At 47.1% G+C, this 16,573-nt stretch overlaps 1 protein-coding gene across 1 annotated transcript in view; it reads left to right on the top strand.

Moving 5' to 3' along the window:
* SPON1 (spondin 1) overlaps nucleotides 1-16,573 on the top strand; it is a 261,395-nt gene that overhangs the window by 238,337 nt on the left and 6,485 nt on the right. The window contains 5 exon segments of the mRNA XM_030331303.2: nucleotides 8,290-8,491; nucleotides 9,458-9,598; nucleotides 10,062-10,137; nucleotides 11,115-11,297; nucleotides 16,396-16,566. Coding sequence (XP_030187163.1) covers nucleotides 8,290-8,491; nucleotides 9,458-9,598; nucleotides 10,062-10,137; nucleotides 11,115-11,297; nucleotides 16,396-16,566 — 773 coding nt within the window.

Below are 16,573 nucleotides of genomic sequence, written 5' to 3' on the forward strand. Positions count from 1 at the left end.
GAATCGCCAGTGACTAGAGTCTCACCAGTGACCTGAGTTACACTGGTTTGGATCTGAAATTTAGAAGGAGATAATAAGTTCTTAGGAGGAGCATAAAAATCCCTACTGCCTCTTTTCTTTTATGGTGTTCTTTGAAGTTTTGTTTGGAAAGGCTTAATGAGCGAGAAATCAACATTTACCAAGTCCTAGGATGTGCCGGTCACAATGACAAGCAGTTTCCTCACGAAAAGCCTTGGGTGGGTAAGATGATGCTCCCATTTTGCTGCCATAGTAGGTGCAAAGAGCGGGGGGGGGGGGGGGAAAGCCCCTGGCACAGAGCCAGCAAGCGGCTGAACCCAGAGGCCAATCCAGCTGCCTCTTCCAATATCCTTTGTTCTTCCCTGCGCACCATGCTGCCTCTCTGAATGTAAAAAGGTGAAGCACTTCTCCATGTCTTCATCTGGTCTTCCTTATTCATTTTTCTGGTGTGAATTGTCTGTTCATAACTTTCCTTTATCTGTCGAGATTGTGGTGTTTTTCTTACAGATTTGGATTAGCTCTGTATATATGACAGTTACATTTGTCAGTCACACTGCATGGAGATGTTTTTTCCAACATGCCATTTTTTTTTCTCGTTAATTCAACCATGTTGTTTCATTACACAGATGTCTTTAGTTGGTTCATAATTCAATGGTTGGTTCATAGTTACTTTTGTTATTGCTTTATTGTTTCAAAGCAGAGGAAATTAACATTTCTCTAGCAAATCAGTAATCGACATGTCCCCTATAATCTGGTTGCTGTCTATTTAACTCTGGATTATTTATTTAGGTATGTGAGATTAAGTGCAAATTCCACATTTTTAAGAAAAACTGCAGTTAAGTTGGCCCCACCCTTTTGGCACAATCTTTCCTTTTCCCCCTAATTTGAGAAGTCTGTTTTGTATAATACCATATCTAAAGTTTCTGGGATCTCCAATCTATGCCACTCATTTATATTTCTTTCTTGTCCTGAATAGGCTTCCATTTTAATTATCATGATTTATAATATACTGTTATCATGGTATGGCCAGATCAACTCTCTTTGCTAGAAAACTGATGAAAAACTTAAATCCCAGAACAGAAAAATAAAACCAAATTCACAAAATATCATATCTGGAAAGATATGGCATATAAGAAAGCGTGAATGTGGATTTTTATTATGGTTTGGACAAATTAAAGAACTCCAGTCGTACCAAGCATTTCCCAAAGAAAACTCCCATATATTCTTATCCATTTCATTATTTTAAATAGCATTTTTATTATGGAAGTAATAAATACTTTGAGGTGATTTTTAAATTAAATTTGAAGGTCAAAGGAAGTATAAGAGCTCCATTCATTTCCTAGATTAAGTAATTTATTTAAAACAAATATTTGAGAATAATCCACTTCATACCAAGTTCTAAGTCGGGCTCCGAGATAGAGCTGTAAGCAAGACAAAAATGGTCTCTACTCTTCCGGAACCTAATGTGCAAGATGGAAATTCAACCAGAACCCCAAGGAAAGAGCGAGCTCATCGTGCTCTGGGAAAGTGCACCCGGGGTCCTAAACAATTTGAAGAGAGGTCAGGAAATGCTTCCTGCAGGATGCGTTATGGGAGCTGGGGATCAGGGGACGAATTTCCCAGTCAAGGGTAAGAGAAAAGAGCAGAGCATAACTGACGATGCTAGAAAATTGCTAAAATTGCCCCCAGACCCGTACAGATTCAAGTCTGCCATATTACCCAACCTAAGGTCAGGCGTTTTGTGCAGGGATTGGTTGCCCCAAATTTCCTACTCCTTAAAACTCACCAAGGTCTGGAAGGATACGTCACTCAGGTTACAGATTTGGCCAAAGTGCATCGGTGGAGAACAATTTGCATCGTGTCTTACAAGACACGTGAGGTTCTCCAATGGTTAAGTGCATCAGCTGAGCAGAGTATCAGGATGGCCTGTTGGGTCAGACTTGATTCGGTTTCCCCAGCACCAGACTCCTGAGCAGAGATGTCTTTGCCCCTTAGGTCGTCACTATGAATAGTGTCACCCATAGTTTACAGGATACAAATGACAATTCTGACAAAGCAAGCCACATGCTCAGGGAGATGGGAAGGTAACAGGTGGAGTGGTTGATTTCTATGGCAATGGAAGACGAAGTATGCCCCCCAAGGCCTTGCTGGACCCCCAAGGGGCCAAGAGCCAAGGAGGGCTGGGGTGAAAGCAGTCCCCTCAGATGTCCATGCTGTGTGGTTTGCACCGACAGGAAGGCAGGCCCCGGACCATACACTGTGAGTCCCTAGTGAGCAAGGCTGCAGTTCTTGTAGAAGCCAGGTCTTTAAAGAAGCTGCTAAAAGCTAAAGCCACTCACCTACACGCCAGTAAACGTACAGCTGGGAAAAGAAGATGAAAGCCCCCAGTTGGTGCCTACGTAGTGGACTAGGTGTGTGGGGGACGTTAGCGGTTTATAAAGGCTTCCTCAAAAAGCATCGTGGGAGCCTCACAGAAACCCTGCAGGTAGGTGGTGTCAGATGAAGAACCTGGGACTGGAGGACAGTGAGTGACTTACTGCCAAGACCTAGAGCTGGGGGTGGAAGAGCCCAAGTCCTCACACACTGCCTTGTTCAGCCCGCCCGCTGGGCACCTCGGTCCTGGGATGAAGCTTAGGGTTCCTGCCCTCACGGAGCTCCCAATCTAGAGGGGGAAGACCGAATGATGACAGGGTGACGTTGATCATAGGGCACAGCTTCAGAGAGTATGGAGAGACACCACAGGCACTGGCCTCAGTCAGGGAGATCCCAAAAGGCTCCAGGATGAGGTGACTCATGACCTGAAGCTTGAAAGAGGAGTAGACCAACACTCGTCAAACTCGAGGTGCATCCGGAGCACCTCGAGGGGTCGTTAAACTAGAATGCTGGGTCCTACCCCCAGAGTCTCTGATTAAGTAAATCTGGGGTGGGGCTCAAGAATCCGCATTTCTAACAAGTTACCAGGGGACCGCATGGTGCAAACCACTGCAGAAGAGCTTTCCCAGCAGACGCAAGTGCACATGGGACCTGCAACTAGGCTGGTCTGGCCGGGGCACAGGGCGGCGGATGGGGTGGGCGGCAGGAGGCTGGAGAGGAGGGCGACACAGGGCCTTGCTGGGCTGCTGACACCCAAGCCAGGGCTCAGACCAGGCTCTTCCCCCACTCCTGTAACAGAACATAGACTGGCATCAGGCTGTAATGGGTAGTCCACTCAGGAAGGCCTCCTTCCACTTCCCCCCTCTCTTTTCTGATCTCTTTACGGACCCTACACTGCTTCTCTCAATTGCCAGACGCTGGACTAAGCACCGTATGCAAGTTCTCTCATTAAACACAGTAACCCTTTGGAGTAGACATATGGAGATCCCCATTTTACAGATGGGGACGCTGAGGCACAGAATGCTTTGGTAATTTGCCCCCAGGACCCGCAGCTCAAAGAGGTGACACCAGACACACACCCAGGCTTCCGTTCCTCTCTGTGCGTGGCTTGACCCCATCTAGCCTGCCAGAGCCCAACGGGTCCAGTTCCACGAGGCCTAACCAGGTCTGGAGTCATTACTTTTGGGGACAGGTGAGGGGAGCCAGAAGCAGCTGGCCTCCACAGAGGGACACGGGGACTCCCCAGCAGCTGAGGTGCACCAGCTGCCAGCTGAACTGAACAGACACATTGGTCCCCAGCCAAGGATTCCCCACAATTAGCAGCCTGGGGGTGTAGAGTCAGGCAGAGCTGCCTTTAAACCTCAGCCCCTTCCAGCTGTGTCTCTTTAAAGGTCCATTAACCTTTATACCTTTCCACGCTTGCTTTCTTCTCTACAAAATGGGACAACTCGAACCCCACGGGATTGTCACGGGGGTGGGGAAATAAAATAACCCGGGTCTGCCACCCAGTGTGTGCTGAGTGCATCTAACTCTTCCTTCCCCAGCTCCCCAACCCCCGCCCCAGGGGGCCACCACCATTGTCCTCGCCTAGCCCTGGCCACGGCTGAGACCTCTTCTTAGCCACTTGAGGAGACAGAGGTTGAAGAATAATAGCCTTTTGTGGCTCGGGGGTTGACAGACAACCCATCTCCCCGGCTATATAGCCAGGTCCTTGCTCACCAACCGGAGGATGTGGCCACGGGCGAGTTCTGGTACCGGGGCAGGGCCGTGCTGTCAGCAGCCCCGTGAGGACAACAGAGGCAGCAAGCTGGGGAGATGCTCCCCCACCTGTGACGGCACAATGTTGATCGCAGAGTGAAAACGGGGCAGGGAGAAGGAATTTGAAATTGATGATGAGAAGAATGCTGATTCGAACTAATATTGCCTTGGGTCGTGGTCTTGTCTGCCATTTTTAACTTGGTGATTTTGGACAAGTTGCATAACATAAGCCCGTGAGCCTCAGTTTCCTCATGCATAAATTGGAATCAGTCATTCTTCCCTCAGGTCTGTTCTGAGGATTGAGTGAGGATGTCCAAAAAAAGAAAGAAAGAAAGGCTTGGGGCATTGGTAAGCACTGATTTGTAAAGTCCATCCCAACACAGCTAGGCACACAATGGAACCGGTAAGCAAAGGGTTAATGGAACTGCCCTCAGCTGCAACTTTTCAGCCAAACATCTTTCATTTGCCTTTAAACTGCCCTGATTCTGCTCCTGGGAGGAGGTGGGGCTGAGTTTTATCCTGTCTCCTTCTTTTGCTGCCTGTGGAGGAGCTTGCTGGGGACTCCATGTCTCTCAGTGATGGTCTTTGCTGAGTATCGGGCAGGCGAACTTGGGTTTGGCTACAGATTTGGTGAGCCAGGCAGGAGCTCTGCACCCGTAGTTTGTCGGCCCCGAGCTGCTAACAGGATTCTGGTGACTGGTCCAAGCAGTTGCCTAGGCTCTTTGTCGAGGGGCCTGACCTCAAGACCCCACTCCGACTGGGCACCATCGGCCTTCGGCACCTAAATTAACCTGCAGCAAGAAAATGGCTTTGGGTTTGGTTTAAACAGCGGTCTCTTGGTGAGTACTGCATACTCCATGGCATGGGAGCCTGCTTATTTCTTCCTCCCTCTGGTTTGGCTTTCTTAGATTTCTTCCTCTCACTCGGCTGCCTCCAAACACAGGATTTGGGTTCTCTTCGTCTCCTTTTCTTTTTTCTTTTACGTTTATTTATTTTTGAGACAGAGAGAGACAGAGCATGAACAGGGGAGGGTCAGAAAGAGAGGGAGACACAGAATCCGAAACAGGCTCCAGGCTCCGAGCTGTCAGCACAGAGCCCGATGCGGGGCTCGAACTCACAGACCGCGAGATCATGACGTGAGCCGAAGCCGGTCGCTTAACCGACTGAGCCACCCAGGCGCCCCTTCTTTTCTTAAGAGAAGGCAGACTAGCAAATTGTTTGGTTCAGTCAGTGAAGCTCTGAATTTTAGGGAGGAACTAGAAACTAGGAAGCCATTTGGTTCTGTGGGTGAAGCCTCAACTTTTGCGGAGGAACCAGTGCCCACGGAGGCACTCTGGGCTTCATTAGGCTTGCTGCAGCTTGTGATATCTTCGAATAAAACCAGCCGTGTTCTAATTGGAAAATGGGAAGTCCCTGCTTGATCCCCACATGCAGCCCTTTGGGCTCTGTTCTCCAATCTTCTTTTGTAACACTGGCCACAATAGTCCTTCGACTCTTGAGAAAAATGACCAATTAATGAATTGAATCCGTAATTTATAATAATTAATATATATATAATAATTAATGAATCTGTAAATTATACCGCCTTGCAATTAGATTTGTGTTGTAAAAAGGGGTAGAGACTTGGAAATTGGGCCTTTAAGATTTTTTCTGCATCTTGTTTGTGTATTTGTATGTGTCCATGTGTGTGAGCTATTTGCTCTCCATCTGCATGGTGTTGCTAAAGTTAATTTGTAAAAGAGTTCTGGTTAGTTAAAAAGCAAACACTTGTTCGAATTGGACATTCTAAAACTCAAAGACTGAAACTAACCCAAATGATTTTCACATGATCTTGGAAAATATTGAGTAGTAAAACTAAGGTTGCTGGTTTAATTAAAATGGACACGTGCTTAGAATTAAAAGCACTATAATATAAAACTTTTATTCTGCTTGTGTTTATTGAAAGTCACATAAGTTCCTGTTATCTCCATTGCAAAATTTGTCAAAAAAGGGGAAGAAACTTAAAAAAAAAAAAAAAAAAAAAAAAAACCTTAGAACTTTTTGTAATGCCTGATGAAGTTTTAAGCACCAAGCCTGGAGAAGACCGGCAGGTAGACTTTACCAGGAGCCAAAAACAACAGGTAATTTTCAATATTTGCTGGTATTTATAGATCCCTTGGCAAGCTGGGTTGAAGCTCTTTCCCCTGCCATTCAGTGAAGTCCTCAGAAGTTGTCCAAACACTTTTAAGTAGGGGAAAGTAGGTGATGTGCATTGAGGGCACTTGTTGGGATGAGCACTGGGTGTTGTATGGAAGCCAATTTGACAATAAAGTATACTTAAAAAAAAAAAAAAACACTTTTAAGCAAAAACATTCCTAGGTTTGGATTGCCACTAACCATTCAGAGCGACAGTGGAGCAGTGTTTGCATCACAAGCCAGACAAACCGTGCCCAATGCCTTGGGTGTCCAGTGGAAATTACACACTTCCTGGAGACCCCAACCAGCTAGAAAAACCAAGGGAAAAAAAAAAAAAAAAAACCTTTAGCAAAGATCTGCCAAGAAACTAACTTAACTTAGGGAAGAAGCCTTGCTGGTTGTTCTGCTTTAGGTACGAGTGGCCCCTAGACATGGGCTTGAGTTAATAAGCCCTTATGAAATGGTATATGGAAGACTGTTGTTACACCCTTCTCATAACTTAGGAGTTCCTCACATTAGGGAATTGGATACTTTCAGGGAGGTCCAGCAGGTAAGGTAAGTTCACTTCCAGCAGGTTGACGTGCCCCACAGACGTGCCCTTGCACCGACTGTATCCTGGAGACTCGGTATCACTAAAGACCTGAAGAGTGAGCACCCAGAGGGCCAGCTCCAACTTCAGTGAGGCTCACTCTTCAGGGACACTGAGGGGGGTCAAGCCGTGGATTCCTCACATTCAACATACGAGAATCCGCAGGTTCCCTACAGCCTGCCAGCAAGGAGGACCTCAAAAAAAGCACTGCTTGGAGCAGTGAGCCTCTGGCAGACCCCTCCTATTCAGGAGAGCTGGCCTGAAGACCTCAATACATGCAACAAGCTTGGTTAAAACACCTCTCCCCAAAGGTCCTAGATAAAATGTAGTACAAACACTAATAACCAAACTACAAAATCTTGGTAATGCAGGGGCACCTGGGTGACTTGGTCGGTTAAGTGTCGAACTTCAGCTCAGGCTTGTGGGTTAGAGCCCCGCATCGGGCTGTGTGCTGACAGCTCAGAGCCTGGAGCCTGCTTCAGATTCTGTTTCCCTCGCACGCTCTCAAAAATAACTCTTAGTAATGCAGAATGTTGGGTTTCAGCCTGGGACTGAAGAGTATCTCTAAGTGAGTGCAGGAAGTTTCCATTCCCCAACTCTAATCTGTGCCCCATCTCAGCAGGAAGTAACTAGAATGGTCATCGTCCCAATTCCCTCAAGAATGAGGAATGATCAAAAGAGGGTAGGGATTGAAACCGGTAACCAGAGAGATAATGTGGCTGATCGCAGCTGCAGACTAGTAAGTGCAGCTGTGACTCTTTACCCAGAACTTTTTCATTTGCCTTCCAATTTCCCCGACTCTCCTCCTTAGGAGCAGATTTGAGGCTTGCCCTCGCGTCTCTGCCTTTGGCTGCCTCTCAAATCAACTCTTTCCTTGCTGCATCCTTGGTGACTCAGTGATCATCTTTGCTGGGCATCAGGCAGACAAACTTGGGTTCAGTTACAATAACACAAAGTATTTGTTCGTTTACTCAGAAACAGTGAGCATCTACTCTGTGCCAGGCACTGTTGTAGGCACTGGAAATCAAGCCATAAATAAGACAGACAAAAGCCCCGCTTTCCTGGGGCTCACCCTCCAGTGAGAGTTGACAGTCAGTCAACAGCTGAACAATATGAAACATCTACAAAAACAGTTTAAGTGCCTTGAACACATTAAAACTGGATACGATGGTAGCATATGATTCTCTCCACGTGTGGCCAGTGGAAGGGCTCAGGATAACAAAGGGTGTAAAACAGGAGTGGCCACAGGCAGAGATCAGTGGAAGACCAAGAATCCTTCGTCCTTCTGTCCTCTTCTCCTTCAGCTCTGGTCTGGCCCAATGTCCCTCAGAGTGTGTACCCCCCAGACCCCCTAACGTAACGTATTTGGTTTCCAGGAGAGCGGCACCCTCGGCTGAATTTTCAGTGGACAGGACACGCCACTTGATGTCCTTCCTGACCATGATGGGCCCCAGCCCCGACTGGAACGTGGGCCTGTCTGCAGAGGATCTGTGTACCAAGGAGTGCGGCTGGGTCCAGAAGGTGGTACAAGACCTGATCCCCTGGGACGCCGGCACCGACAGTGGGGTGACCTATGAGGTGGGTATATGCCTGTGGTGGTGAGGGACAAAGCTTTCTGGGTGCTTTCTCTTCCCCCAGCCTTGTGCTGGGGGTCCCGGACACAAATGTGGTAAAGGAATCCACAGTCTGGAAGGGGAGGCCGGCATAGTTTCACCCTCACATACCATATACAGTATGACCCACACAGCTGGCCAGGAGGCCATGGAGAGGGAATCTGCTAAAAAGCAGTTCATAGATAAGCAAGGGAACAGCAGGAAATGGGCATGGAAGCAAAAAGCAAGAGACAGGGGTGAGAATAGGGAACAACAGAAGCTGATGTATGTGAGGCTGGGCCAGATCCTGGAGGTTTCCAGACACCTAGGTTAAGGACTTTGGATTCTCTCCTGATTTAATATTTTTCATTGCATTGAAATCCGAAGCCATTGGAAAACCAGTGGCAGGGCAGTATGTCGGAAAACCCCAGTTTGTGGGCCAAACTGGGACTACCACCTGACTTGTAAATAAGGTTTTCAAACCCTGCCGCCCGCATTCAATTACATGTTGTAGGGAGCTGCTCTCTCCCTACAAAAGCTGAGTGAGTCGAGTAGTTGGAGCCGACACAATAGGACCCACAAAACCTAAAATATTTACCATCTGACCCTCTCTATACTAGTTTGCCAACGCCTGGTCCATCAGGAAGAGCTCTGGATTCAGGCCAGCCTGGTTCAGCTGTTTCCTAGTTGGGATGAGCTCTCTGAAACTTTGTCTTCATCAGGATGTAATCCTGAGTACCTGGGAGAATCTGAAAATCGAGGTCTACCGATTTTTTTTTGCACGATACACGGCGTGAATAGAATTGCATTAACACCAGAGGCAGTTAGAGCTGTTGTGAAATCCCTAACAATTAGGTTTTTGTTCTGATCATATTACAATCAAGTTGCTTTTGTGGTTTTTAAACACTCTGTTTCCCACACTCTCTCTCTGTGTTCTCTTCCCCGCTGACAGTCACCCAACAAGCCCACAATTCCCCAGGAGAAAATCCGGCCCCTGACCAGCCTGGACCATCCTCAGAGTCCTTTTTATGATCCAGAGGGCGGGTCTATCACTCAAGTAGCCAGAGTTGTCATCGAGAGAATCGCCCGGAAGGTACTGGGGCTAGAGCTCACCCTGTCACAGACACTTCCCACCAGGAGCGCGAGCCGACTGTACCCCTATCTGCTCAGGAATCATGGGGTCCCTGGCGTATTCCAAGACACAGGACTCCTGGACCGCCTGAGGTTTCTAAGCATGCAAATTATTCGTAAGATCTAAATGAGCAAAATCAACATTACAGTGGGGTTCTGCGCTCCACTGAATGATTTGGTCCAGACAGATAGGTATCCTAGTGAGTTCCATAACTGATTACTGACGTCTGCCATGGGTCAGGGACTGGGAAGCTGTGGCTTTCTTGCCATTTCTCTTTCAGTGTGATTGTAAATGTTGGCTCGGAACTCCACCGTGGCCTGGGATTTGCACGCTGGGTGGGCATCCAATTTTACCTCCTCCCTCATCTGACCCCAACACGTGCCACTGTTTGATGGGAGCCCTCCAAGAAAACTTCCTTTTGCAGGGGGAACAATGCAATATTGTACCTGATAACGTCGATGATATTGTCGCGGATCTGGCTCCAGAAGAGAAAGATGAAGGTATGTAAGTTTTCTTGGTTGCAGGTAGCAATATAACCTGGCAATACCTTCTGAGAAATCAGTTTGCAAACAGGTTTTCAGAGCTGCAAAAATAGTATGTTCTTTGACTTGGCAGTCCCTTCTTTGAGGACTTCTTCCTGGAAGATAAGCCAAAATGAGGCCAGGACTCAAAGAAGATGTGTTCACCAGTATCGGGCCTTTGCATGGGTGTCCTGGGACCCCCGGCACTCCCCACTTTGATGGTCATTCTGGCCTGTGAGGCAGCGTGGACACGTCCACTTCCCCGGCAAGGAAAGGGAGGCCTAGATCCTACGGTCAGGAGGAAGCAGCAGGCCCATGCCTTCAGCCCCTTCTCTCATGGGATCTGGAGCCACACCACTTGGGCTTTTTTCTGTGGCCTTGGGCAGGACGCTTCCATGCTACCTCACTGTCCTCACCTGTAGAATGGGGATAATAACAGAACCTGCCTCGCTGAGTGTTGCTGTGAGAACCAAATGGGACAAAACATGTAAGGTTCTTACAACGATGCTGGTGTGTAATAAGTGCTGGGCGAACATTGGCTGCCTTCATCGTGACACCTGTGTATGGGGTCGTTGAGAAGATTAAATAGCAACACACACACACACACACACACACACACACACACAGAAGGCTGTGCTTCCCCAATTGCCTGTGATCTGCCTGTACACCCGCAGAAACCGTGTCTGCCAGGGGTGAGGGGCCAGAAATGAGAGACCCCCATGTGTTGAGGGGAAGGGCTAGTAGGACTCTTCCCTGTCGCTTAGATACTCCTGGAATGATTAAAATATCGCCTTTAAAGGCAAGTGAATAGCTGCTTCCACCCCAAGAGCGCCCAGGTTTGCTGAGGCAGGGCAGGCAACGCAGATTTTCTTATCCCCAAAGGAGCTTGCGTGGGGATAGGGCCGGCTCCGGTGTCCACAGGCTCCCAAGGAAAACCTGTCCCACGCTCTTTCCAGATGACACCCCCGAAACCTGCATCTACTCCAACTGGTCCCCGTGGTCCGCCTGCAGCTCCTCCACCTGTGACAAAGGCAAGAGGATGCGGCAGCGCATGCTAAAGGCACAGCTGGACCTCAGCGTCCCCTGCCCGGACACCCAGGACTTCCAGCCCTGCATGGGCCCCGGCTGCAGTGACGAAGGTGAGGTTACAGCCCAGGTGAGCGAGGAGCTGGCAGAGGCTTGTTCTGTGTTGTGGCGAGGGGCGCCTGGGTGGCTCGGTCAGCTAAGCATCTGACTTCGGCTCAGGTCATGAACTCATGGCTTATAGGTTAGAGCCCCGCATGGGACTCTGTGCTGACAGCTCAGAGCCTGGAGCCTGCTTCGGATTCTGTGTCTCCCTCTCTCTCTGCCCCTCTCTTGTTCGCACTCTGCCCCTCCCTCTCTCTTTCTCTCTCTCAAACACCAACATTAAAAATATTTAAAGAAAAAAAGAAACAGGTGAGCAGGTTGGCCAACACTGAATCTCAATCCATCTCCCTAGTGGGACATGACCATCGTGGACCTTCGTGTTCTATTCACACCCGAGTTGGAGCACCTCCTTCCTGTGTCAGGAGCTCGGGGCTGATTGCAAGGATCCTGTCTAGCTCTCTGCTACTGCTCAAAAATCAGGCCTGAGCTGTGAACTTGCATGGCCTCTGTCATGATGGCACAGGCTTCAGAATGGCACTGAGCTGATTGCTGTGCAAAGGTCAGCTGCCTACTTTCCAGGGCACAGCTGTTCTCTCCACCTGGACAGGTCTAGTCTCTGTACCATGAGCTTAACTGTCTCACAGGTGCAATGAGGCAACAGGAAGAGATACAGAAGTTGGGCTGGTTTATGGCAGGAAGAAAACCACTTCCAAGCTGAGTATAATTGAAGAAAGCTTATCCCACTGTGGGTCATTCTCCCTCTGGTTCTTGCTGGGGACAGTAATACGTCTCCTGGCTGCACTCCCACAGTGATTTATTGCCATTTGTGCCTTTGATAAGGCACTTCAGAGGGGAGTGAACCCCCCCACTTCCATATATTCTAGATACTAATCCCTTATCAGATAGGATTTGCAAATATTTTCTCTCATTCCATAAGTTACCGGTTCACTGTTGACCGTGTCCTTTTGCACAAATTCTAAAGTTTCATGAAATCTGGGTTTGTTTTTTCCCTTTGGTTGCCCGTTCCTTTGGTATCCTATCCAAGAAATCATTGCTAAATTAAGTGTCCTGAAGGTTTTGCCCTAGGTTTTCTCTTAAGTTTATAGGTCATTGATCCATTTCAAGTTAATTTTTATATACGATATTAGGTAAAAGTCTCCATTCTTTTAAATGGGGGTATCCACCTTTCCCAGCACCACCTATTGAAAAGCCTGTCCTCTCTATTGAGTGGTCTTGGAACCCTTTTCAGATTATTTGCCCATTTGCGTAAGACTTTATTTCTAGGCTCTCTATTCCAGTCCATTGATCTGTAGGTCTGGCTGTATGCCAGCACCACACAGCTTTGATTCCTGTAACTTTGTAGTTAAATTTTAAAATCGGGAAGTGTGAATCTTCCAACTTTGTTCTTTTTCAAGGTTGTTTTGATTATTCAGGGGTCCTTAAGATTCCCTATGGAGTGTAGGCTAGATTTTACTATTTCTGCAATTGTGCCTGCTTTTTGTGCCTGGTGCGTGTACATGCAGCCCAGAAGCTACCCCACTCAATGCCAGATCAAGTTCTCTTGTGCTCACATCCGGTTGCCTTCCGCACTTGATTATTCAGGGTGTGGTTAGAACAGGAAGGAAGCCGAGACCCCTTTGGATGTTCCAAAGGAATTAGACTGCATGAATATACATCTTATTGTAGCGAGTGCATCTTCGTTTCTTGCTAATCCTCTGGGCCAGCCCTTTAGTCCACGCCTTATCATCTCCCCACTCCCACCCATCTTCCAGGGCCCCACTAGAGGGATCTTCTACAAAGATCTGATCATTTCACTCCCCAGCTAAAAGATCTGTGGCTCCTTATGGCCCATGTGCAAACTCCTCAGCTTAATTTACAGGGCAAATAGTCCTGCAGCGACCCCGGGTGCAAGGCCAGGGCAAAATGAGCACTGTGACACAAATCCACACCACATGAGTTACACTGCAACACTAGACACACGGTCAGTAAAGGCACTTGGGGACAGCCATTTGGGGGTTACTGGAAGAGTTGAGCCTCAAGTCCAAGCTCTACCTGTCAGTTACACAGTGGGTGGTGGCCAAATTCTGCCTTCCTGGGGTAATGTCTTGCCAGGTCCTGGAAAGCCTGAGGTGGGACTTGTCAAGCCTGGTACCCCTAACTATTACTGTACCAGCCTAACCATTATTACACTGGAACATCGTGTTCTTTGTACGGGCTTCCTTTGGTTAGCCTTGTCCCTGGGCCTAATGTGTGGGTCCCAGGAGAGAAACCTACAGTGTCCCCCCGGCACTGTCCAGAGATTAAATCACCATGTGTAGGCATCACACCTGGCAAGCGACAGCCACATTCATGTGCAGGCTGGACTCACAGTTCTTCTAACTTCATTTCCCAATACCATGTACATAAACACTCCGTACAGGGGTGTTGGCATAAGCTATCCGTTCACCATAAAAGCAAATCTCCTTTACCCAACAAAAGTATACTCCGGTGTGCCCTCTTGTGTGAAATCTTCCCCTAAACTCCAAGGAGTGGGTTTTTCCCCTCTGTGTTACCTTTGCTGTCATATTTTCAGTACCTGGAATTATTGTGCCCAGCTCTTAGAAGAGAACAAGATCCTTATCTTACGTTATCTTTTTAACCTCAGAGCATACCACTAGGCATTCAAAGCATTCAGTAAGTCTTCATTAATATGGATAAACGGATGACATCATTTCCTTTTTCTTTTTTTTAAAGAACTAAGACACACGCGTGTGCATGCACACACACACACACACACACACACACACTCCTATGTTTCCACCAAGGGTAGTCCCCACCCCTATTTGGAAACAGGACTACCAAGCCATGCTGCGGGCTTTATCCTCCCCCTGCTCCCCACCTCCAGTGTCCCCTACATGATCATGGCCTTTGCTAACCCCTAGGGATAGAAGCAAAGCCATATATAGCCCAAGATGTCAACACAAAAGAATGGTTCTACTGCCTTCCTCACTCTTCCTCTGTCCCCTGGCACACAGACATTCCCTCCCCACACTACCATTTGTTCTCCATTAGCAGCTGGGGTATTCTCTTGGTTGCCAGCCTCAACAGAGGCAATGAGAGGTCTGTGGTCACTTAGTGTAATCTGTTTGGGTACAAATCCACCCTGTGTTTGTCTTCAGGTCCCTATATCCGAAAGCCAGTCACAATCTTTACCCTCCGGAACAAAATTCTCATCAGTTTTTCTAGACAGGGAACTGGCAGCTTTAGAGAACTATAAAATCTCAGGTTCCTCTGAGCAACAGAGCTTACATTGTATCTCAGAATCTATATAATACCTTTCCAGCACTGTCCAGTAGAAGTTTGTGATGGGAAAGTTCTGTATCTGTATTATCCAAAATGGCAGCCACTAATCATACGTGGCTACTGGTTACTTCAAATGTAGTTAAGTGACAGAGGGAAGTGAATTTTTAATTTTATTTAATGGTCTTAGATATAGGATACACCCTAGACCATGCAGATATAAAATCTAAGATAAATTATTATATAAAATAAAACATTCTTGTACCCATCCAAGCAGCTTTCAACTGGATTGTCCTGAAATAAGGAGTAATCCATGCACCTGGAAAACGGGCATGTCCTTTTAGAGAATAATTCCTGGTTTCAAGATTTATACCTTTTAAGTTCCCCTCCATCCCCAACTGCCTGACTCCCCTTGAATGCCACCCAGTTCTGTTTTAATTCCAGGATATTTAACATACAGTGTTATGTTAGTATCAGGTGTACAATTCCATACATTACTCCGAACTCATCTGAAGTGTACTCTTAATCCCTGTTACCTAGTTCACCCATCCCGCACGCCCGGAACAGTTTCTGAATAGTTGAGACAAACCAAAAAAGACTTTTAATGCCCCTTGCTTTATTTCTGAAATTCCACAAGTAAAATCCTACAGGATTTGTCTTTCTCTGACTTATTTTGCTTAGCATTATGCTCTCTAGCTCCATCCATGTTGCAAATGGCAAGATTTCATTCTGTGTTACGGCTGAATAATATTCCATTGTATACATATACCATTTCCTTTATCAACAAGCGATGGACACTTGCGTTACTTGCGTAATTTGACTATTGTAAACAATGCTGCAATAAACACAGGAGTGCATATATCCTTTCAAGTTAGTATTTTTGGATTTGGGGATAAATACCCAATAGTGTAGCATTGGATCATAGGACAATTCAATTTTTAACTTTTTGAGGAACTTCCAGTCTCTTTCCACAGTGGCTACTCTAGTTTGCATTCCCACCAACAGTGCACGAGGGTTCCTTTTTTTTCCACATCCTCCCCAACACCTGTTGTTGCTTTTATTTTAGCCATTCTGATGGGTGTGAGGTAATAGCTCATGTAGTTTTCATTTACATTTCCCTGATGAGTGATGTTGGGCATCTTTTCATATGTCTGTTGTCCCTCTGTGTGTCATCTTTGGGGAAATGTTTGTCTCCTGCCCATTTTTAAATTGGATTATTTGGTTTTTGGGTATTGAGTTTTATAAGTTCTTTATTTTAGATACCAGCCCTTTATCAGGTCATTTGCAAATATCCTCTCCCATTCTGTAGGTTGCCTTTTAGTTTTGTTTCCTTTGCTGTGCAGAAGCTTTTACTTTGATGTAGTCCTAATAGTTTATTTTTGCTCTCATTTCTCTTGCCTCGCGGGACTTAACTAGAAAAATGTTGCTACGGCCCATGTCAGAGGAATTACTGCCTGTGCTCTCTTCCAGGATTTTTATGGTTTCAGGTCTCACATTTAGGTCTTAAGCCATTTTATTTTTATATGTACGGTGCAAGAAAGTGGTCCAGTTTCATTCTTTTGCATGTAGCTCTCCAGCGTTCCCATCACCATTTGTTGAAGAGACCATCTTTTTCCCCATTCAAAACCGTGCACTGGCACAAAAACAGACCTTGTAGATCAGCGGAACAGGACAGAAAGCCCAGAAACAAACTCGTGATTATATGGTCAGTTAATCTTTGACAAAAGAGGCAAGAATACACAATGGGGAAAAGACAGCCAGTTCCTTCTTGATTCCTGCCCTGGAGAGCTGGGCACGCGGGCTGCAGCGGCGCCTGCTCGTGTGTTGCAGACGGCTCCACCTGCACCATGTCCGAGTGGATCACCTGGTCGCCCTGCAGCATCTCCTGTGGCATGGGCATGCGGTCCCGGGAGAGGTATGTGAAGCAGTTCCCTGAGGACGGCTCTGTGTGCACGCTGCCCACTGAGGAGACGGAGAAGTGCACGGTCAATGAGGAGTGCTGTGAGTA

Source organism: Lynx canadensis, chromosome D1 (genome assembly GCF_007474595.2).
Source record: "Lynx canadensis isolate LIC74 chromosome D1, mLynCan4.pri.v2, whole genome shotgun sequence".
Taxonomy (NCBI): Eukaryota; Metazoa; Chordata; class Mammalia; order Carnivora; family Felidae; genus Lynx; species Lynx canadensis.